Genomic DNA, 19,808 nt, shown 5'->3' with positions numbered 1-19,808 from the left:
GTTAGGTTGTCATTGAGCACAGAAACAGCTGCAACGGTGCAATCTGAACAATATAGTTGGAGTGTAACTCAACATGCATTCAAGCGTGTACATGAATACAAACTGCATCGCATAAATGGCTGAAATGCAACTTTATATGCGCACAGCCGGAAAAAACCCCCCATTTTCTTCCCATCTTGGAGCTGCCAGCTTCATTCGTATCGATAAAGAATGCCGCTCATTAATGAGTCATTAAAACAGTCGAAGCGCTGGGTGGATGCCAACGAGACGGCTGCCGGGTGGCATGCAGGGAGACGACAAGCCATGGCCGGTGTGAGTAGTGATGCAGCTGCCTTTCTGCTGTTTGTTCCTGGAGGGAGGGCACGGAGGGAGAAAAGGAGTATGAGAATACAAGGGTCTCAGCTTATGAGATGAGGGGTTTAAGTTTGCATGAGGGATGTGCTCATGGGTGTCACAGGCGTGTGCCACATGAATACCATGGAGGATGGGGAGTGGCAGACGCCATTTTGAGGAGGAAGGCTGTGAGTCGCCATTTTAAAAGGGCTCTGCACGACAAATCCACCGATTACACAAACATTTAAGTGATTATTTGACTTATGATATTGAAGGAGCTTTCCTCAGTGTCCCATTGAACTTATTTGCTTTTGTGCCACAAAGAAATAATCTGAATCATTTTCTTTGTGGCACAAAATTAAATAAGTTCAATGGGAGTATGATATCTCTAAATCTACAGTGGCTTTTACTTGGCATCAGTTTGTTTGCTCCGTCTGGATTCCGCTGCTCTAGTAACTCATGACATTGACTGGAGCTCAGGACTGGTCTCTCTCAGAGAGGAAGAAAAGACGCTCTCATGCATTCAAGTAATTAGCACTAATCAGCTACATACTGACCTAGTAGGCAGTCATATTGATTTCAGAAGCTAATCAGGGAAAGGCTTAATGACAACTTAAGTCCTCCAGTAAGTAAATTACACCTGCGATTAAAAGCTACAGGAATCCAGTGTAGCAGAAAATGATCTAAAAACTGGTCCCCTACCTCATATACACATTTTAGCCTGCTTTTTTCTGCAGGTTGGGTCTATATAATGAACCTTGAGATAAATAAAAGAAATGTTTATACAAACATCTTGAAGGGGAAATAGTGTAATCAATAAAATATTTACAACTTCAATCTTTATTTCTTTAAAATAAGATAAAGGAAAATTTGTTATCAATAATACAAGTACAAAAATGTATCGGAACACAAACGAATATACAAGACAGAGCATGACAGTGACAGCTTAGAGAATTACATATGGTTGAAAGAGAAAGATTCTTGGTACATTATGGAAAATAGATATAAAAAAAAAAAGTGGCCTGGCCAATGGAACACCAGATTTTTTTTTTTTCCCCAGATAAATTACACGAAAGGACTGAAAGATGTCTAAATGTATTCTAGATGAAACCAACAAACCTGCTCTCTTTCCAGTTTCAGACAACAAACTACCAAAACATTCTCCAATAAATAAGGCACTACAGTGGGCCTAAAAGCAGGAAAAGCACGACCGAGTCTATGTTTTTGTGTGTGTGTGTGTAAAAATCTGAATAAGTGGACCACAACTGATGAAAACCATTCACATTCTATATCGTGCATAAATACTTTTTCATATTAAATCACTCTTAAGATATTTATTACTATCAATAAACACTGACATTTATAACTGGGAATTTTAAAAGACATCAAAGACCTGACATCTATAATTAACAGGATACAAACATATAACAAAGCAAAACACAGGTTGTGACTAAATTAAAGTCAACAGAAACATATGATGGGCTATTTGACAACCTTTGGTTTTGGAGAGAAAGAGAAAGCTGAATGATGCCGCGTCACACAGGCTGTTTTGACTGAATATGTCAGATGTTGGGAGAGAGCTGCCCGGCCCTCTTCCAACATGCTTTGTCAATGACAGTTCATGCAGTGTCAAGTGCAGTCATGAATGTAATCACTTTTCACACATGGTGCTGTCATGTGTGGATAAAAACAGAAAACTGTGATTCTCAGGTGGTACAAATTCCTGTAAGACTGAGCTGAATGAAAGACAAAAAAAAGCCAAACTTTGAAAAAAAAAAAAAAAAAAAAAAAAAAAGAGTGGATGAGATTATATGTTGCTGAATAAGGCAAATCTGACACTGAAAAATACCGAGTGTCAGCCCATTTGGCTTGGCAGAAAAATACATTTTGGCACCACAAATAATAACTGCGAGATGTGTAGGCAGGTAGAAATCAAACTGCAGCATATTATGAAGACTGCGCCTTCTCTTTGCCGTCTTTGTCAACAACAATGATAAAGTTAGTAAAAGAGGCAACAAGCTGACATAAACAGTTTTTTTTCAGCTGTAAAAAGTCATTGAATATAAAGTTAATCCGGCAGGCTTCTAAGTTGCTGTCCCACCTGTGAGATGTGGGGTGGAGTGGTGGGAAGACTGTCGCAGAAGATCAAAAGTCTCATAGCGAAAGCATTACACTGCAGATGGATGGGGCGGTGTCTACATCTCGTGGGCGGCCAAATGATGTTCTGGGATACCGTTGGCATGAGCCACCGCCGTGTTATTCTCATTGAGGCGCCTCACACGATACATTTCATAGTGGATGCTGCTGGTGATGTCCTTAATGTTCTGCATGTGGGTTCTAAGAACAAACACACACACACACACACACACATGTAAACACTTAGAAAAGGAGATTAACAAACCAACTCTCAAATCCCTGTTATTCTGACACAAATTTGATAAGTTCAACTAGTTTGGAGCCTAAACTTGTTCACAGTAAGTAAGAAGAAAACTTGACCTGGGAACATCATCTCTCTGCCGGCCATGTGTGTCAAACATAACCTTTGAACTTCTGCTGTAATCAACCCAGCTGTCTATACTGGTGGTATACACTTCATATACACTAGATTCCTGTAATTGATCCAAAAGTGTATTTTTTCTACCCTTTTTTATTTTATTTCTCCTGCAAACACACAAAGGACGTACATTTAATACAGAATGCACCTGGCAGGGCACTGGAGCTCTGCCTCTGTGCTTCTCGCTCTCTGCTTTGTGTTTCTTTTGGATTTTTCATATGAAAGATAAATCAAACAGTATGAGAAGTTTGTTTGATATAGTTAACTCTAAATCGGACTTGCTGGTTCAGTGAAATGAACAGAAATTAAATAAATAATTAAACAAAACAAAAAAATTACATCAGTCGTATGGAAATATTTCAGCTGAAGAAAACGTAATCATGTCGTATTTTGTCAGCAGTGTCTAAAATAACAGATTTGTTTGATTTATCAGCAGCTCAAAGCCCCGTGTGATAACAGCGAGGTTTGGAATGCCTTCAAATGGCACTAAAAACATATTTTATGGCAAGCTAGATCCTTGACTCTACACTAGATGGGCAGAAAAAATATATAAATTCAACAATGTCATCATGAGTCCAATGTCACACTAAAATATCAAATTCCCTGCCTCTGTGTTTGGTTTGGTGAAACACTGTAGAGAATTCACATAAAAAATTTTTTTTTTTAAAAAAACAACAAAAAAAACCAAACAGCATTTCAAATTTTCTTTTTTTAATTTATCTTTTTAAGGTTATCTTTATTTTCTGAGAAGTGTAGAATTATCATTCCATTACTAAATTATTCCCAATAGATCATTCAAAACGAATGGGAGTTCTCTCTAAACTTTTGACTGGTACTGTATATCAGTACTGTGGTACTGTGTATAACCTCTGCAGATGGTCCAGAACGCGGCGGCGCGTCTGGTCTTCAATCAGCTTAAAAGAACACACGTCACCCCTCTGTTCATTGAACTCCACTGGCTACCCTTAGCCGCCCGCATCAAATTCAAGTCACTGATGTTAGCCTACAAAGTGCTTAATGGAACGGCTCCCATCTACTTGAATGCTCTTGCAAAGGCTTATGACACAACTCGGTCCCTCCGTTCGTCCCAGGATTGTCGTCTAGCAGTGCCTACACCACGCCTAAGACAATCCAAACTCTTTTCATGTGTCGTCCCACGATGGTGGAATGACCTACCGAGCGCTACCAGAACAGGGGCGTCCCTGTCTATCTTCAAGAAGCTCTTGAAAACCCAGCTCTTCAGAGAGCATCTCCTATCCTAGCACTTACCTTGTACTTCCCTACCCCCTCTATCTCTGCACTTTATCTTTCTTCACTTCCTTCTATGCATACACCCTATCTCTACTCTGTCACCTCTGACATAGTCAGACTAGTGGGTTCCTTCTATGTAGTTTATTGTTAGCTTTATATAGCTTGTTAAATCTTCATTTGTAAGTCGCTTTGGATAAAAGCGTCTGCTAAATACATAAACATATCGCAAAAAAATATCACAATCTCTGTTTTTTCCACTATAATGAGGCTCAAATAAGTCAACAAAATTCACTCACCTGATAAGAAGATCTCGTAAGTAGGCAAACTCACAGTGGGCAATGTTTTCAACTAAATGGGACAGAGAAAGAGGGAGAGGTTTGTGTGACTAATAAGAAAGAACAAAATCAATGTGTAAGCTTTACTTCCTGACTGCTTAGTGTTGAGCTTCCTGAAGACTCCACTAGATGGAGTCAGTGATCTTAGTGTCATGTTCCTATAAACAGATACTGTATGTCATCTCAACACTCAGATACCCTCACCTACTGCACAAATATCTAGTTACACCACTCTCTGGAGATAAGAATCGCAGTACAAAAAACTCCCACTAGATGAGTGTGTGTGTGGCCAGCTGGATGACACGCGACAGCAATCTGAAAGCAGTATTATTTACTGACCGACTGTGATCCCCTTCACTTTTTCTCTTCCTAATAAAAGCACTTCCAAGTCAATTGTGCACCTATTACTGCGCTAAAAGATTATCCAGAATTTAAAAGGGGTTGTGTGGGGTAAGAGCTGTACCTTCAATAGTTCCCCACTTGGTCTTCCTCCCCAGCAGCCTCCTGCCGTTGACCTGGTACTCCTGATCGCTGCCCACCACAGCAAATGGGATCATCTCCTGCACCAAAATCAGAGGTCAACAGACAATAAAATGATAAACTACTCAAATTAAGTAAAACAAGTCACAACTCCTTCCAACAATGTAATATATTTGCTTATGCTTAAAAATAACATCCTTACCCTGATCTTTTCGTTGATCATCCTGTCCTCTGAATCCTCATCAAATTCCTTCTGCGGGTACACATCGATCCCATTGGCTCGCAACTCTTCCCTGATCTGGGGAGGGGCAGATTCAAATGTACTCACAGAACAAATCTTTAACCAACCACAGTTTTTATAAGCTATAGTACAGTTTAAGACACTTTAACTAGGTTTACATTTGGGTTACATGTAATGGAATGGGTTATAAAAATAAAACTGTCATTGCCTGGTAGAAGTTGAATTAACACTAATTTACTGCAAAGGTTTGAGATTAGTCATTAAGCACACTCTATAGATAAAAAGCTCCAGTTTATGACTAACCTCGTGTGCATGGCGAGGGCACAAAGACATCTACTAAAGAGAAACAGAACACTGCCAGAAGTTACCTTCTTTTTGAAGAAGTCCCTCTCTTCCAACGTGAGAGTATCTGCTTTCGCAATGACCGGGACAATGTTGACCACTTTACTGAGGCGTCTCATGAATTCTACATCAAGAGGCCGCAGACTGAGATGGAAGAAGAAAATAGAAGTAAGAGAAAATGAACGACTGGACAGAAACACGAAACTGTAAAACAAACCTCACACTAGAGGGCAGATGTTCCCAATAATTCTCCCACATGTAGGAATGACTAACAGATCTGCTCACCATGCATCCATGATGTGATCATATTACTGTATACAATCTGCTTTAACAACTGCTTAATGAGGTTGTTAAGGACTTGTGGTCCATTTATGAGCCAGTGCCTTTCCTACAATTTAAGACAGTCTGCGTGTTTCTGAGCAAAGCATTCTGGCCTGGCTAACATTGCTCTGACAAAGACAGCTTAGTGTCGACAGCAAGTCTCGTGCACTCAAGCAAGAGTGCATTGAAAAAGACAAAAGTGAAAAATTGATCGCGTGCACCCAGACACACACAGACACTCTGTCTCTTCGGCCCTTCCTGCCTTTCTCCCATCAGGCTTTTTAAGGCAAGCCCCGAGCAGCTGCTGCTGCTCAGGCCATGTGACATCTGCAGTGTTGGATCAGCTTGAAATGTTGGAGACAGGGGGCTATTTCACACCAGTCCCCTGCCTGAGTAAAGACAGGCCATGACACAAAAAATTAAAAGAGGTGCAGCACTTGAACAGTGCTCTGTTATCAACTGCGTCTCTGTGTGAGTGCTCAAAAGAGGCAGCTGCTTCAACATTTTTCCCCCAGATACTCAACTAAAATTACACTGATTTAAAAAAGAAAAAGAAAAAAAAGAAACAACAACGCATGGCGAATTTATCACTTGATGGACACATGAGCGTATGTGCACCCTCCCCCTAATTCCTTCTGCAAATACACCCCAATCCCCTGAGCTCCAATCACTGCAGGGCTGAGCCAAAGGAGTACGGAGAGGCCGGGCAGATTAGGCAGTTCGATCAGAGCCAGATGTGTACATCTGTAAGAAATCCAGCAAGAAACTTGGGACACTGTGCTGTTAAAGACCTGGCGAGAGCAGCCGATCTTTCCAGTGTGAGTGTATATGTGTGCGAGCATGGGTTGGAATGGTGTTCTGGGAAATGTTGCCTCGTTCTGGGGGGGGGGGGGGGGGGGGGGGGGGAGAACAGGAGCGGGTGTGAATTCAATATGAAGGACAACAAAGCAGAGATTTCTGACACAGCTTCACATTTAAAAACCAGAGAATAAACAAAGGCAGTCTGTATGAAAACATTCAGACATGTACAGATGACACAAGTGTTACTGCCTGTAACCACAGTAGCTGACGCAACTCTTCTGCCCTCTCACAAAAATCAGGCTTTTTTTAAACACCAAATGTCATTTTCATGTTGGTGTTCGAAAAAGAAGTTCTTCAGCTGTGTACGGGATTTTTAGTGCAGCTCATCTGAAGGACATTTGCTTTAATCTTGTTCATTTGTGTGTGCTGTTACCAGTGTCCGGTTGGGGGGATGAAGTATATGCAGCAGTGGACTCGGGAGTCTGGAATCCTTTTCTTTCGGTTTATGTTGATTTCCTCCTGCAGGTACGCTTCATATTGGTCGTTAATAAACTTCATGATGGGCTGCCAGCTAAGTGATAACAAAGATGGCGTGATCATGAGGGTAAAGAATGCAGAAAAGAGAAAAGAGGGTTGCAATATGGAAGTAGAAAAGGAAGGAAAGTGGTGGATGGGTGCAAGGAGAAGGTAGAAGATAAGGATGCACAGTGTAAGCAGAGGGACAGGAAAAGAAAAACAGGAAAAAAGGGATAAGAGGAGGAGTGTTTGGTTAGATGCAAGTGTCAGTAAAACTTTCTTTAGTCATATGGTTAATGCAGGGATGGTAAAATTGTACCAATTCTCATTGTTGATCTGGTCTCCAAAACCTGGCGTGTCAATGACCGTCAGCTTCATTCTTACGCCTTTTTCCTCAATGTCTGCACACACACACACACACACACACACACACACACACACACACACACACACACACACACACACACACACACACAACAAACATACATTGAAAGTTAGTGTCAGCACAGACTGTGAATTTTAGATAACCATTTAAAACAAATGTTGTTGGTGTTAAAATGTAACACGATTCTCCAAATCCACTGCAGATTTTTCTCATGAAATTTAGTGATTTGAGAAGGTTTACCAGAACTGTCTTGAAAACGACCTCATAGGAGGAGACAAAAAAAAAAAAAAAACAGAAAGAAAAACATCAAGTTAGCGCACAGTCCAGTCGTTGAAGCCATACCATGACTGATGGATTTAATTTCGATTGTTTTGGGGATCTTTTCCTGGGCTGTGGCCAGCACTGACTTTCGGCTGACTTTAGACTTGAACAGCGTGTTCATCAGAGTCGACTTTCCCAGGCCACTCTGTCCTGTAAGCAAAAAGACAGACAATCAGACATAACACCTCTACAGCGATTACATGCACAGTAGATACCCGACAGTTTACATACTGATGCAGTAAGAAACCAAAACACAATTTGCTGATAATCATTAAATAATCATTAATTAAACTTCAAGTTAAATTGACATTCAAAACCTCACTTAAACCTCACTTAGATTGTTGCACAGGCACTCATCTGCACTTGCTACATCAAAAATGGAACATCCCAGCTGCTGGAAGCCTTTGGATGCACCACATAACAAATCTGCATCTTATCCGCTAAAGTACTTTGGCAGTACAGCAGCCAAAGGGTCTTTGTCCAAAATTCTAGCACTAACAACCATAGCAACAGAGAGATGGGGGCCAAGATCCCATGCTTGGCTTCGGTATTTGGATAAAGCACTACAGATTTAGTTTTTAATGTGACAGAGAATGTGGAGACATGTCACGCGTTGAATGCTTGGACGGGAGCGCCATCTTGTGAGGAATGCTGATTCAATAACTCAGTTTAAGACTAATTGTTGCCTGTTTGATTTTGATTTGTTAATCAAGCTAATTCTGACACTCATTTTTTTACAAATTCGTTAAAGCAAACAAATTATAATACAACCGCATTAATAACTGATGTATTTATCATATAAAGTTATGTGTGGTGGATTTTATGAGCCACTGTACTGATAATAAAGATGTTTTTTTGTTTTTTTAATCGAAACTGATTACAAATGTGTTTTCTTTATTTGTAGTGAACAGATATGTATAGTATTCAGTAATAAGGATTAGAAATGGACTGAGATATGATTTTAACAGGCAGATCCTACAGTTTGAGTGTAGAAACACTATCCTGAAGTGAGAACTGAGGGTCTGTGCATACAAAAGACAACCTCAGAGCAAGAAAGAATTCAACAAGGCATCCAAACAAACTGAACAAACAAAATTAATTAACTTGTTCTGAGAACATTACTCACTCAGTCACTCAATTGTCTAACTACACCACTTATTCATTACTATGAAAACCTCTTCTAAAGTCATACAGATATCAACCTAAGCCTCTAATTTTATTGTGAAGCATGAATCCTTCCTCCACTGCCCACAGTTTGTTGGCAGAACGCGATTCAACCTGAGTGCAAAAACCTCATAGAAACCAGAGTTGTTTAATTTTGTTTACCACTGTCTCAGCCCTGAGGCTGCCTCTCAAGCAAGCTTTTTTACTTGAGACACAGACTAACTGTCGCGACATCATCAAGAGGAGACAACATTAGGGCGGTGGGGTGGGTTTTATGGAGCCTGGTAGCTGCTGAGATATGTGTAATTAGCTCCAGTTTTAAAGCTGTCTGATCATAGTGATGAGGACTCAATGAGAGTTTTAGGTCCTTCTCTGAGTGACTGCTTATCAAAGTAAGTTTGAGGCCTTAAATTTTCTGTCAAAACTTGATTAGAAAGAAAAGCATCATGTGAATAACAGGACACACAAGAGCTAGCTGGGATTGCTTTGACATAAATTTTAAAAAGGACTTACGTGATGGAAAAGCTCAAAGAAAGTGAGAGTGTAAAAAAAAAAAAAAAAAAAAAAAAAAGATTATAATTGAAAGTTTCAGGGTAAAGTTGATTGTTACCACATCTCAAATTAAACTATCTGAGTGAGTGTGAACATGAACAACTTACCCACAACCATAATGTTGAGCTCAAAACCCTGCTTCATGGCCTTCCTCCTCATCTGCTCCAGAATGGCATCAATGCCCACATAACTGAAGTCCACCACGGGGCCACCAGTCTTCTCCCCATACAGACTCCCCACTGCTGGGGGCACCATAGTGTCAGGCACTACTGCCTCAGACATGGCACTGCTGCTGTAGGTGGAAAACACTTCTGGTCCTGATTTGAGAAAAATAGAGGGAGAGAAAATGTTAGAGGGACGCTGCTGAAGTGAAATATGGCAGTACTGAGCATTTGACAGGAAGGGAGGATAGTGAAGACAAAAGACACGTAAGCATCTGATTAGCAGTGCTGAACATTTGAAAACAGGTATTGCAGGCAAGATGAGGAAGTGGACAAGAGGTTTTTTTTTCCTTGGAAAACATCCATGCAACAAGAACTTCAAGAATGCAAGTTCCTAGGAAATACCAAAAAATTCAGGTCAACTTCGAAGCCAATTAAAACATTAGTTATTAACTGCTTCTTGAATCAGATTACTCAATAAAAGTCAGCAGCATTTTGGGTGTATCTTTTGGGACCAAACAAGTACATGAGTTCGGTTGCTTCTTTTTCCATCAACACAATCTCTAACAAAACAGAGTTTACCACAATGCTGGTTGCACTGTATGCATGTGCATGCAACTAAATTCTAATGATAACCCTCACTTACATGCCAACATGCTCATGGTAAGCAGGTGTAATGGTTACAGTGTGTTAACTGTCGTAGTAAAAAATTATGGCTTGCAAAATTCGTGAGTTATCCGGGTAGCCAAACAGTTTGTTCCCCTAATGGCTCAAATCAAGTGAACCATAAGAAATAATGGGGTTTGTATCTTGCCAGAAATCAGGTGACGACGTATCGTCCATATTTAGTCTGAATTCAGAAAAACGTATTTAGCCAAGGTGGCCCAAAATCCACACACCCAAAATAATTTCATGAGCAGCTGTCGGAAAACAGCTGAGTGCAAAGTCAGTCACCCTCAATGTGCCCAAGCCAACTGGTTACCTGGAGAGGAGTAAACAATAGAATCTTTCCAGCTGTTAGGTTATGCATAAGTGTATAAGGTAGACTTATGGACTAAACTTTATAACCATACAATAGACTATAAAGATATTTCAGTGTAATCAAAACAAAGTGAAAGTGATAAAGAGGCTTAACAAATAACCTAAGTCAGCATCAACCCTCTGAGAACACTGAATGTCAGCACAACATCAGCACATAATCCTTCTCATAGTTGCTGAGATATTTTGAACCAAAATCGGTGGCCTGTATGACAGACACTGCGATTCCCAGTACAGCCCTACTAAAAACACTTCCTTAATTTTAAACAGAAGGGAGGCATGGTCTCATTCAAACACAGCCATTTGACTCAACAGAAATCTATTAGAAAATATGCTCTCCTGTATTAAAGTACTTTAGACTTGGCAGAGGTTATTCTGCTGGTTTGTTTTGATAATGATTAGCTTAATGTCCTTCTGTGGAATGCTTACAATTGCACATCTATTCATGAGCTAAATATTCAGCTTTTTATATGTTCACCGAAGTCTGTGCATGCATAATGTATCTCTGTAACAATGTATTCAGTCGGTATAGGTGAAGAACTTACACTATAGCGCTTATGTCTGTTGGCCTGTATGTAGCCGCTACCCTTTGCAAGGCCTCCCACCCCCTCAATAGAACAGCGTTACTGTCCTGTTAATGTGAGACTGGAAAAGAGGCTGAAACCCGATCCACTCCCAGCTAGCTTGCCTCACACAAACACACAATCAAAGTACGTGCTTGAGTTTGTACATTTAAACATGGTGGCTGCCATGACCTCACATACCCAGCCTTTCCTTCGTTTGATCGCACATCTGACAAGTAGGCACACACACAGACAAGCGCCTACAAACATGAACATACACATAACTGTCAGCCCAGACTGCTGTCCAAGATTTGAACAGCTTTTGGATTCCACCCTGTCTCAAGATGAAGTAGTCCAGACAGCAAGCCAGTTCTCTCAAATCACTTAAATCTGCAGGGCCCAGCACCATTGCTGGTAGAAAGATCCACATAGTTCAAACTGGCCTTGCATTGATTAATGAAAGAAAAAGAAATAAGTGAAGAATAACACTGCTGTGGAAACTCCAAACACTGAGCCTTACTTTTATAATGTCCTCTATTGTGTGAATCCATGTGTCATAGACCCACCTATGGAAGCAGTTCTCCTGGCCTCCTTCACCACTTCCTCATCCTGTTCCAGCAGTCAGTCAGCAACTTACTGCGACTCCGTGCCCTCCACCTCTCCTCTGCACCTCCCTTGCTCCTACACCTCTGATTTGCTTGTGTCATTTTCGTCCAAATCTCGGCTTCTCCTCGCTCTCATTCTGCCTCTCTTGTAATCAGTTTTGCATCTCTAACTTTCTCATCATTTCGTTTTGACACTTCGTACCAACCTTCCACCTCTGCCTTTTAGCTGGAAAGTCTTTCTCATCCCAAAACTTTCTATTCTCTGGTTGCCACTATTGAAGTCAATCTTTTCTTTTTGATCTTTACCAGGGGGACAGCACACCTTGACAGGTAAGGCTGCAATAACAGAGAATCACCTGAGGCGCCATACCAGCAAAGCAAACAAAGTAAATGGACATAAAATGAACAAGTTAAACAGATACTCGAGATACAGTTAAAGTCTCGGTTTACTCAAATATCATCTGAGAGCAGCTACACCTGCAGAACTATAAAGTATAATACTGTCATACAACTTTTACAGTAAATAAATGATCTGAACAAGCTTAACTATGAAAGTATATTCAGTGCTAAAACATCTAAATGGTTAAATGATTCCATCTTTTTGTCCCCGCCTCTTCATTGTTCACTTATGATCTAGTGAGCATCTTCAGGTTTTGGACCACTATAAAAATCTTGCTCCTATTCATTCCGAACATCTTAGAGCTAATCAGGTCAACAGAAGAAAAACTGACAACTGATATAAACATTTCTTATGTCCATACATCTCACTGATCCATACATGGAGTCATAACATTATATCTTCCCACAAACTTAAACATCTTCCTAAAAATATGTAGGCATTTTTATTTTGTGAAGATTAACGTGGGTTAAAAAAAACATATGCAAAAAGAGATTTTATTTGGATGAGTTATTATGGCTGATAAAAGACGTGTGCTACTGAGATTTTTCTCCCCGCTTTTTGTGATGTAACCTATAACCTCTGGTCAGCATTTCCATTTTAAAAAAGGCTTTCTTTACAGTTACAACCTGCGTTAGCATGAGGAGTTCCCGAAGCAAGTGTCTCATTTCAGAGAACAATGCAGACCACATCTATTGTGTCAACATGTGGCCTGTTCGGTTTAACAAATAGTAAACACGCAATAATCCCCTTGTCCAAGTGGAAAAATGCTAAAGTCAACAAGAGACAGAGTGAATGGAGGGGACAGTGAAGAGTAGTAGCCAGCAACTAAATGGTTTCCCAAACTGAAGCAGCAAGGCTCTTCAAAGCATTGTTCACTGTCCTTCATGAATGCAAACCACTAATTTCCTCAAGTAGAGCCATGTCGAGTCAAACACTGTAAAAAGATTAGCAAACGTGCAACACCCAAAGGGCCGCAAAGTCCCAGATCCATTCTGTGGGAAACCCAGCTCTGCTGAACAACCACAATAAATCCCTTTCATTACAGGTAGTAAACTGTCATCAACTTCAGTAAACAAGAAATTTCACAATGTAGAGATGTTGATACAAGAATGTCAAGCTGTGAGTGAAGCATATGGATGTTGGAGCTGTTGCTTGGAGAGTGAGTGAAACCAGAATGGTGGAGGACTTCTGAGAAACCTCCATCTGGATACACTGACCATTCATCAAACAGAGACATTCAGCACCTTCAGTCCATCCGTGAGGTATTGCAGGTCTGTAATGGGTCTCAGCCAATAAACACAGGTGTCAGGAGACAAGCAGTTGGAGCACGGTCCTATAAATGTTAAAACATTTGACCTCCATCTGTAAAAATGTCTTGGACTGGTGGCTCTCCAGCTGGTGGACATTAATCCGAAGAACCACAGTGACCTGACTGCAAAAAGACTGTAAAGGACAGTTTCATGTAGAAATGTCAGGTAGGTCGAGTCGATGTTTGGTCCTAAAAAAAGAAAAATCAGGTTTGGACGGAAACTATTTTCTAGGGAATTAAATAAGCCCGACCTAGAAGTTGACCGACTCCAGTGTTTTAAAATCAACATCTCAGGCAGTTTTTTTTTTTTTTTTCAGTTTTACTGAGTTTAAAAAAAAAAAGCATGTCCTGTATCCAAGTGTAATTTAACTAAATACTTAAGTTAACATTTAAAAATGTGATTATGTCTGATGAACCAGTTTAGCTCAGTAAACTCTCATTTCAGCACTTTCATATTGCCTGCATGACCACAAGCCTTTCATGCTTTTATAGAAATGTTTGAGATTTCCTAACCATGTTTACAATTGGAATAAATCACATCAGAATGACTTTATACTGACCATTTGTCTTTGATTAAAGAATAATCCATCCCTAAAAGCTGGTTTCTTTTTTTCCCCCTGGATGAGATCCAGTTAAGGGATGTCATGGATACTGGGTTTCCTTTAAGCCCATAAGACAGCAAAAATTAATTTTAGAAATTGGAAAGCAGAGAATGACTCCATGGACTTGCTGTGATGCTGTTTTCAATTACAGTCACTAAAGGTTTTTTCAGCTTCAAGCAGTATCAGATTGCTTTTCTTTTTGTAAATACAGCCAACAGTCTCCTATACCACAAAGCATTTTTTGAAAAAAGAAAGAGGGAAAACAAGAGCAGAGAGGGCGTGAAGAAAGAATGGCAGACGTGTGGGGATAAGAATTAGATAAAGCAAAGAAGCAAAAAGGAAGAGGACCATTGAGTATGGGGGAGGTAAAAAAGATAAAGGTCAGGGAAAGGAGGACACAGGAAAGCATGTAGAGTGGAGGAGGGGGAAGGAAAAAGGAAAGACTGCGTGGACAGTTGAGTTGGTGATTTATTCCGCTTTTGGGCCTGAGGCATTCCTCACTAACTACACACAGGCCTCTAAACGAGGATGTAAATACATTTCAAACCAGCGAAACATGTTGTTCTTCACTTCTCGCTCTTCTCCTAAGACACCGAAACAACTAAGAACCGTGAATAACCCGGTGACTGCGCTTTATGCGTTTAGTGACGATGTGGCCACAACCACCGAGCCATGCCACAGATGTCCAGAGTGTTGATTCTGACAGCGTGGCGGGAAGGTCAGAGGTTATGTTCCAGTTTAGGTTGGAAAAGAACTGTGCTGAGGTTATTCCCCTTATGACAAACCAGTGGTTTGACCCTCTCTGCAATCTGGCTAGAATCACAAGAATGGAATCCAAAAAGAGAAATGGGCTGGAAATTTGGAGCAAGAGAAGAATTATCTAGGACAGTGAGTCATTCAGATCCTACAAAGTGTTTCCCTTTTATTTCCCCCCTTTTGTCTCAAGAAACCTTTACAACTTTGTGATATGTTATGTAGATTACCAGTTTTCTGCCATTTTAACGGGCCATAATACCCTTTGATGTTTTCTTTATCAGAACGGGCTCTGCTTGAGCAAAATGACAATTGTCAGGGAAAACAGATAAACAAGAAAAAGCTCATGTTTTTAGCTGCAAACTCTGACTTTCAGAGCACTTATTATGCAAACTACTTATTACTGAGTCGGTTCTTTTATTCGTCTTCATAGAATTCATATCACGCCATTTTGTAAGTATCCACCAATAGTCACATCCCTCCAAGTGAGACGGCAGCCAGAGCTCATACATCTGAAGCCCCTGTACAGAGCTCCAAGTCAAGCACACAATAGAGGATTAATCCACAATATTTTTTTATGAGACTTATTTTTTAAAACATCTGCTTCTTTTGAAATTAATTCCCAGACAGGAATAGAGGGTTTGCATTTGAGTCTCATCTAAATATTATTAGATCTGTTTTGATGAGGACCCAGATGCTCCCTGACAAGTGTGTGGGCTGTTGCAGATTCTATCTAGTGTGATAAAATCCCAAACTTTCCTGTATTCCAGCCTTTCCAGAAGAGACGGTGCAAACATAGTAGGGCAACTCATGTATTATTTTGAACCAGCCTTCCAACAAAAGAGACAATTTGATACCACAGACCACTTGAGTTTATGACCGACATAAACACGCATGCAAAGACAAACGCATTTTCCCACCCCCTGACAGTGAATCCCCTAATATAAAGGGGAAATTGGTGTGGAGGCAGTGCAAACATGGTCTGTTGTGTTATTAAAGTCAGAGTGTTTGTGCAGCAAGACCCAGTTCCCAGAGTCCCCATCATTCAGCTCGCTGGAGAAATGTGTCCTTTGACCCTGTAGGGTCTAACTCGCTCATCATGTCACCTGGTACTGGACTGTGTGAAACAGCCTGTGGACCAAATTAGCCTAATATTCCCTCTATTCTGTATTTTTATGAATGTCTAAAAAGCAGCATAAACATCTTGGCGTTATTTTGTCGACAGTCAAGAAATGCAAATTGCTGTAATGACAGTATGAGCCCACAGGTTTGTCTAGACTGCCAGAGGAATTTGTTTGGTCTTCATAATGCGGTGGTGCACAAGAGAGCTGTTGTCTTTCTAGGCTCCTCAGCTGCCTCTGACACCAAACTGCTCACAATAAAAAGGTTCCTCATTCTTTGAGGTTTCATTCGCATATCCTAAAACATATGCATGCATCAATATACAGTACAAACACACAAGTACATGCAAGAACATTATGGACTGACGAAGCAACCCAAAGCTCATTTATTGAATTTCTATCTCAACATCTACAATTATGGAAAGCAGTTCCACTGCAGTACAACATTCCTCACATAAATACAGCTGAGTGAAGTTTTTATGCCTTACAAAAATATTCTACCCTAAAGCAAGTGCTAAGCAATGCTGCCATAGCAGCCAGTTTCTGAGACTTTCTACAAAGAGGCTGAATTATGAATAAGCTAGCCGTTAACTCCCAGCTGCTCACTGACAGAAGTTGGTAATGTCATTAGCCAGCCTGTGGTATCCAGCCTATGTTTATCCAAGTGAACAGGTCAAAATGTATCAGTGAAATGGTTGACTGACAAAGTGCGGGTCCATGAAGACCAGGGGGAATCAGGAATCTGACCTCTGTCCTCACACATGCCTGACCTCAACACATGTACAGACCTACATAAATACCAAATGGACAACAGCCAGAAGAAGTTTCAGAAAACAAAAAACATTTGAATCTCAACATATTCACTCTTTTAACCAGGAGGTGGGCTGTCGGCAGGGTATGTAAGGTATCTTTTTTCATTATAACGTAACCATACACACTCATTTAAACTCCAATGCTTTAACAGACTAAAGGTGCATTCACACATCATGAGAAGGCAACTTGATTTCAGTATTAAAAACAGGGAAAGGCTGAAGATCTCAAAGGCAATCAATAAATACATTTGTTTCACAAGTCGTGGGCATGTAGATTAACGCACACCCACCGCTTTAAGAACACAACCAGAAGTCCACAGGTTCTCTGACACACTTTGTAGTCTGCATGTGTGATAGTATGGGTGTCACTTAGGTCCTGTCCAGGCATCAGGACCAATATGTTTGGGACTGTGACTGACTCACATGCAAAACTTAAGTAAGCAAAAGTGGATTCTAATTTTGAAACACAAGCCATTCTATCTGCTGCCTGCAATGGTGATTTGGTCTTTAAATAGTTTATGACAGTTGATGCTACATCATTATAGTGCAGTCAACATATTAGCTGATCTATCTATAATTTCTAATCTAGCAGTTCTAAACATGTATAAAGATTTGATCTTTATTTATTTATTTCATACACAACTAAACATTATTTTAGTCTACAGTGACTGCTTTAATATGAGATCCTTCCTCATAATGAACTCAAATCGTAAACCAGGGAATCTGTGTACGTACATTGTCAGGCCCCAGAGAGGAAGCCTTATCAATTTTACTTGACAGAGAGCCAATTACATTCATGACATTTTTTGCATTTCAAAGTTATGACACCAAATTCCACAAAAGATACATTATCTTACTCCATTGACTTACTGTCTGACTCAAAACATGCACAGACACACAAACAAGAATCAAGATACGGAAGGTAATGATGACCTTTTCAGCGTCCCATTAAACACTGGTGAAAGGCCACAGTCTGTTCTCGCCTGGCAATGCACCGGGGCCACAACAGAGCTTCTTTCAGCAACTCTGTGTGTGTAAAAGTGTGTGTGCATGCATGCTTTTGAGGCACACCAGAGGCGGGCAACTCTCTCTGAATAGGTGAGGGGTGGCTGGCACTCCAAAAGTTTCATAGTATGAGAGAGGAATGCATCATGTTCTTCAGGTCAACCCTAGTTAACATTAAAAAAAAAAAAGAAAAGCTTGGGAGACACAGGGTGGAGGCCCAGCTACTGCGACCACATCACAGTTAGCCAAGAGTTCCCACAACAATGGCAGAAAGATGAGACAGCTAAGATGAAACAATAAACTTGAAAAGAGAAACTTCATCTGTAAGCAGGTTTACAAACCAAAACAGCTCTCACAAAGAAAAGGGGAAAAAACCCTTTTATTTTGGTTAACATTTGATACCAAGTAGATCCAACTAGAAAAGAAAGACGACTTCCTTTTACCGGTTATCATTATCAGTTCTCACGATACCATGATATCCTTTTCTGAGCAAAGACTAAATTATGAGATTTCCTTCCATACAGCGTGAAGTCTACTAACCGTGTGTGCCAACTTTGGAGAAATTCCTTTAAGTGTTTGCAAGCAGATCTGGTAGTTTGTCACTGTGAGCAATAAAAACAGATGGGCAACAAGAAAAACTGAAATATGACTAAACAGTGAAGAAACAACCCTTTGCATAAGTACACATGCGTCTGTTATGCAAATGAAGACCAAATACAAAGCTTTCCAAAGAGCAAACAGGCACAACATTTAGGGAACTAACTGAGGGAATACAAAACCTGGGAAATGGTAATTACACACAAAGCAAACACACACATAAATGGGAAAAGCTAACCTGAGTACAGTGATTAGAAACTTGTCTGAGAAACTGAAACCTACACTTGGAGGCAACAGCATGTTCCTCAACAGCCTACTTATTATCAGCCATCATGCACACAAAGTCTAATGCTGAACTGCTTAGAAAAACAATAATTTAAAACACCACAGACCACCTTTTCAAGGGAAGAAGACAAGCATCCCCAAAAATGAGAACAAAGGACAAAAAAAAAGAAAGCACTTCCTTCAGTTGCAACTACCTTTCTTATAAACGCACGTACACACTCATGCATACATGCGCTCCCTCCCGGTATGCAAAGCACTCACCGCGTGTAAAGTGTGTGTGCGTGTGTTTGAGAATGATTCGTCCCCTGTTGAAGTGAAGCGCTCCAGTGAGAGGCCAAACTCTGCAGTGGCTGTGGAAGATCCCTGCCTGCCCCTCCCACCCGTGTCTGTCATGTGACTCAGCAAGTAACGCAAGAAGATACGCCCACTTCCCTCAAATGATCCCCTCCCTCCAAGAAAAAAAAGAAGAAAATTGAAAGAATCTTTAGAAGAGATCCCACTGGACATAGACAAAGAGTGTGTATGTGTTTGTGAGTGGCATAGTTTAAATAGTTGTGTGGACTATCCAGACTTTGGATCAGTTTTATCTCTATCACCTTAAATCCCAGAATAATTTACAACCCTAATTACATAGCCTGACCCTCTCATCTGCTCCTTGTAGTCTACACTTAACACATCCCGCTCCCAGACTAGCAGGATTCCAGGATTCAATACTGCATGTGGCCCAGCTAGTTTACACATCTATACGTCTGAGTAATCTTTAACTTGTAAACATCTATATTTGATTTAATTAGAGGGAAAAAACGGATAATTCTTCATCTCAGAAATGTGGAAAGGTGAATTATTTCAGTTAGATTATTTCAATTTGATCTGATTTCAAGCAAACCAGTTGTTTTGTCCATTTCTACGTTTCTTACAGGGGTATGTATATTTTTTTAGATCTAAGACGAAAGGAACAGCT

General features: G+C 40.4%; 1 protein-coding gene across 6 annotated transcripts in view; it reads right to left on the bottom strand.

The window, feature by feature from the left end:
- Positions 1 to 1,126: 1,126 nt before the first annotated feature.
- Positions 1,127 to 19,808, bottom strand: part of septin9a (septin 9a) — a 66,906-nt gene continuing 48,224 nt past the window's right edge. For 4 of the 6 annotated variants that reach the window (XM_072369762.1, XM_072369765.1, XM_072369764.1 and 1 more), the window contains 9 exons: positions 9,704 to 9,913; positions 7,902 to 8,030; positions 7,494 to 7,575; positions 7,092 to 7,229; positions 5,563 to 5,680; positions 5,156 to 5,251; positions 4,937 to 5,033; positions 4,435 to 4,486; positions 1,127 to 2,670 (listed from right to left, as the gene is read on the bottom strand). In XM_072369762.1, the coding sequence (XP_072225863.1) occupies positions 2,529 to 2,670; positions 4,435 to 4,486; positions 4,937 to 5,033; positions 5,156 to 5,251; positions 5,563 to 5,680; positions 7,092 to 7,229; positions 7,494 to 7,575; positions 7,902 to 8,030; positions 9,704 to 9,913 (1,064 nt within the window). In that variant the 3' untranslated portion in view covers positions 1,127 to 2,528. Of the gene's footprint in view, positions 2,671 to 4,434; positions 4,487 to 4,936; positions 5,034 to 5,155; positions 5,252 to 5,562; positions 5,681 to 7,091; positions 7,230 to 7,493; positions 7,576 to 7,901; positions 8,031 to 9,703; positions 9,914 to 19,041; positions 19,208 to 19,808 lie in introns of those variants that run through there. The other 2 variants (XM_072369766.1, XM_072369768.1) reach the window with 2 other exon arrangements.

The sequence above is a fragment of the Leuresthes tenuis genome, unplaced genomic scaffold (assembly GCF_036924035.1).
Source record: "Leuresthes tenuis unplaced genomic scaffold, fLeuTen1.0.hap1 SCAF_17, whole genome shotgun sequence".
Lineage (NCBI taxonomy): Eukaryota > Metazoa > Chordata > Actinopteri > Atheriniformes > Atherinopsidae > Leuresthes > Leuresthes tenuis.
The sequence above is the reverse complement of the archived record's forward strand: the minus strand, read 5'-3'. Positions and strand labels throughout refer to the sequence as shown.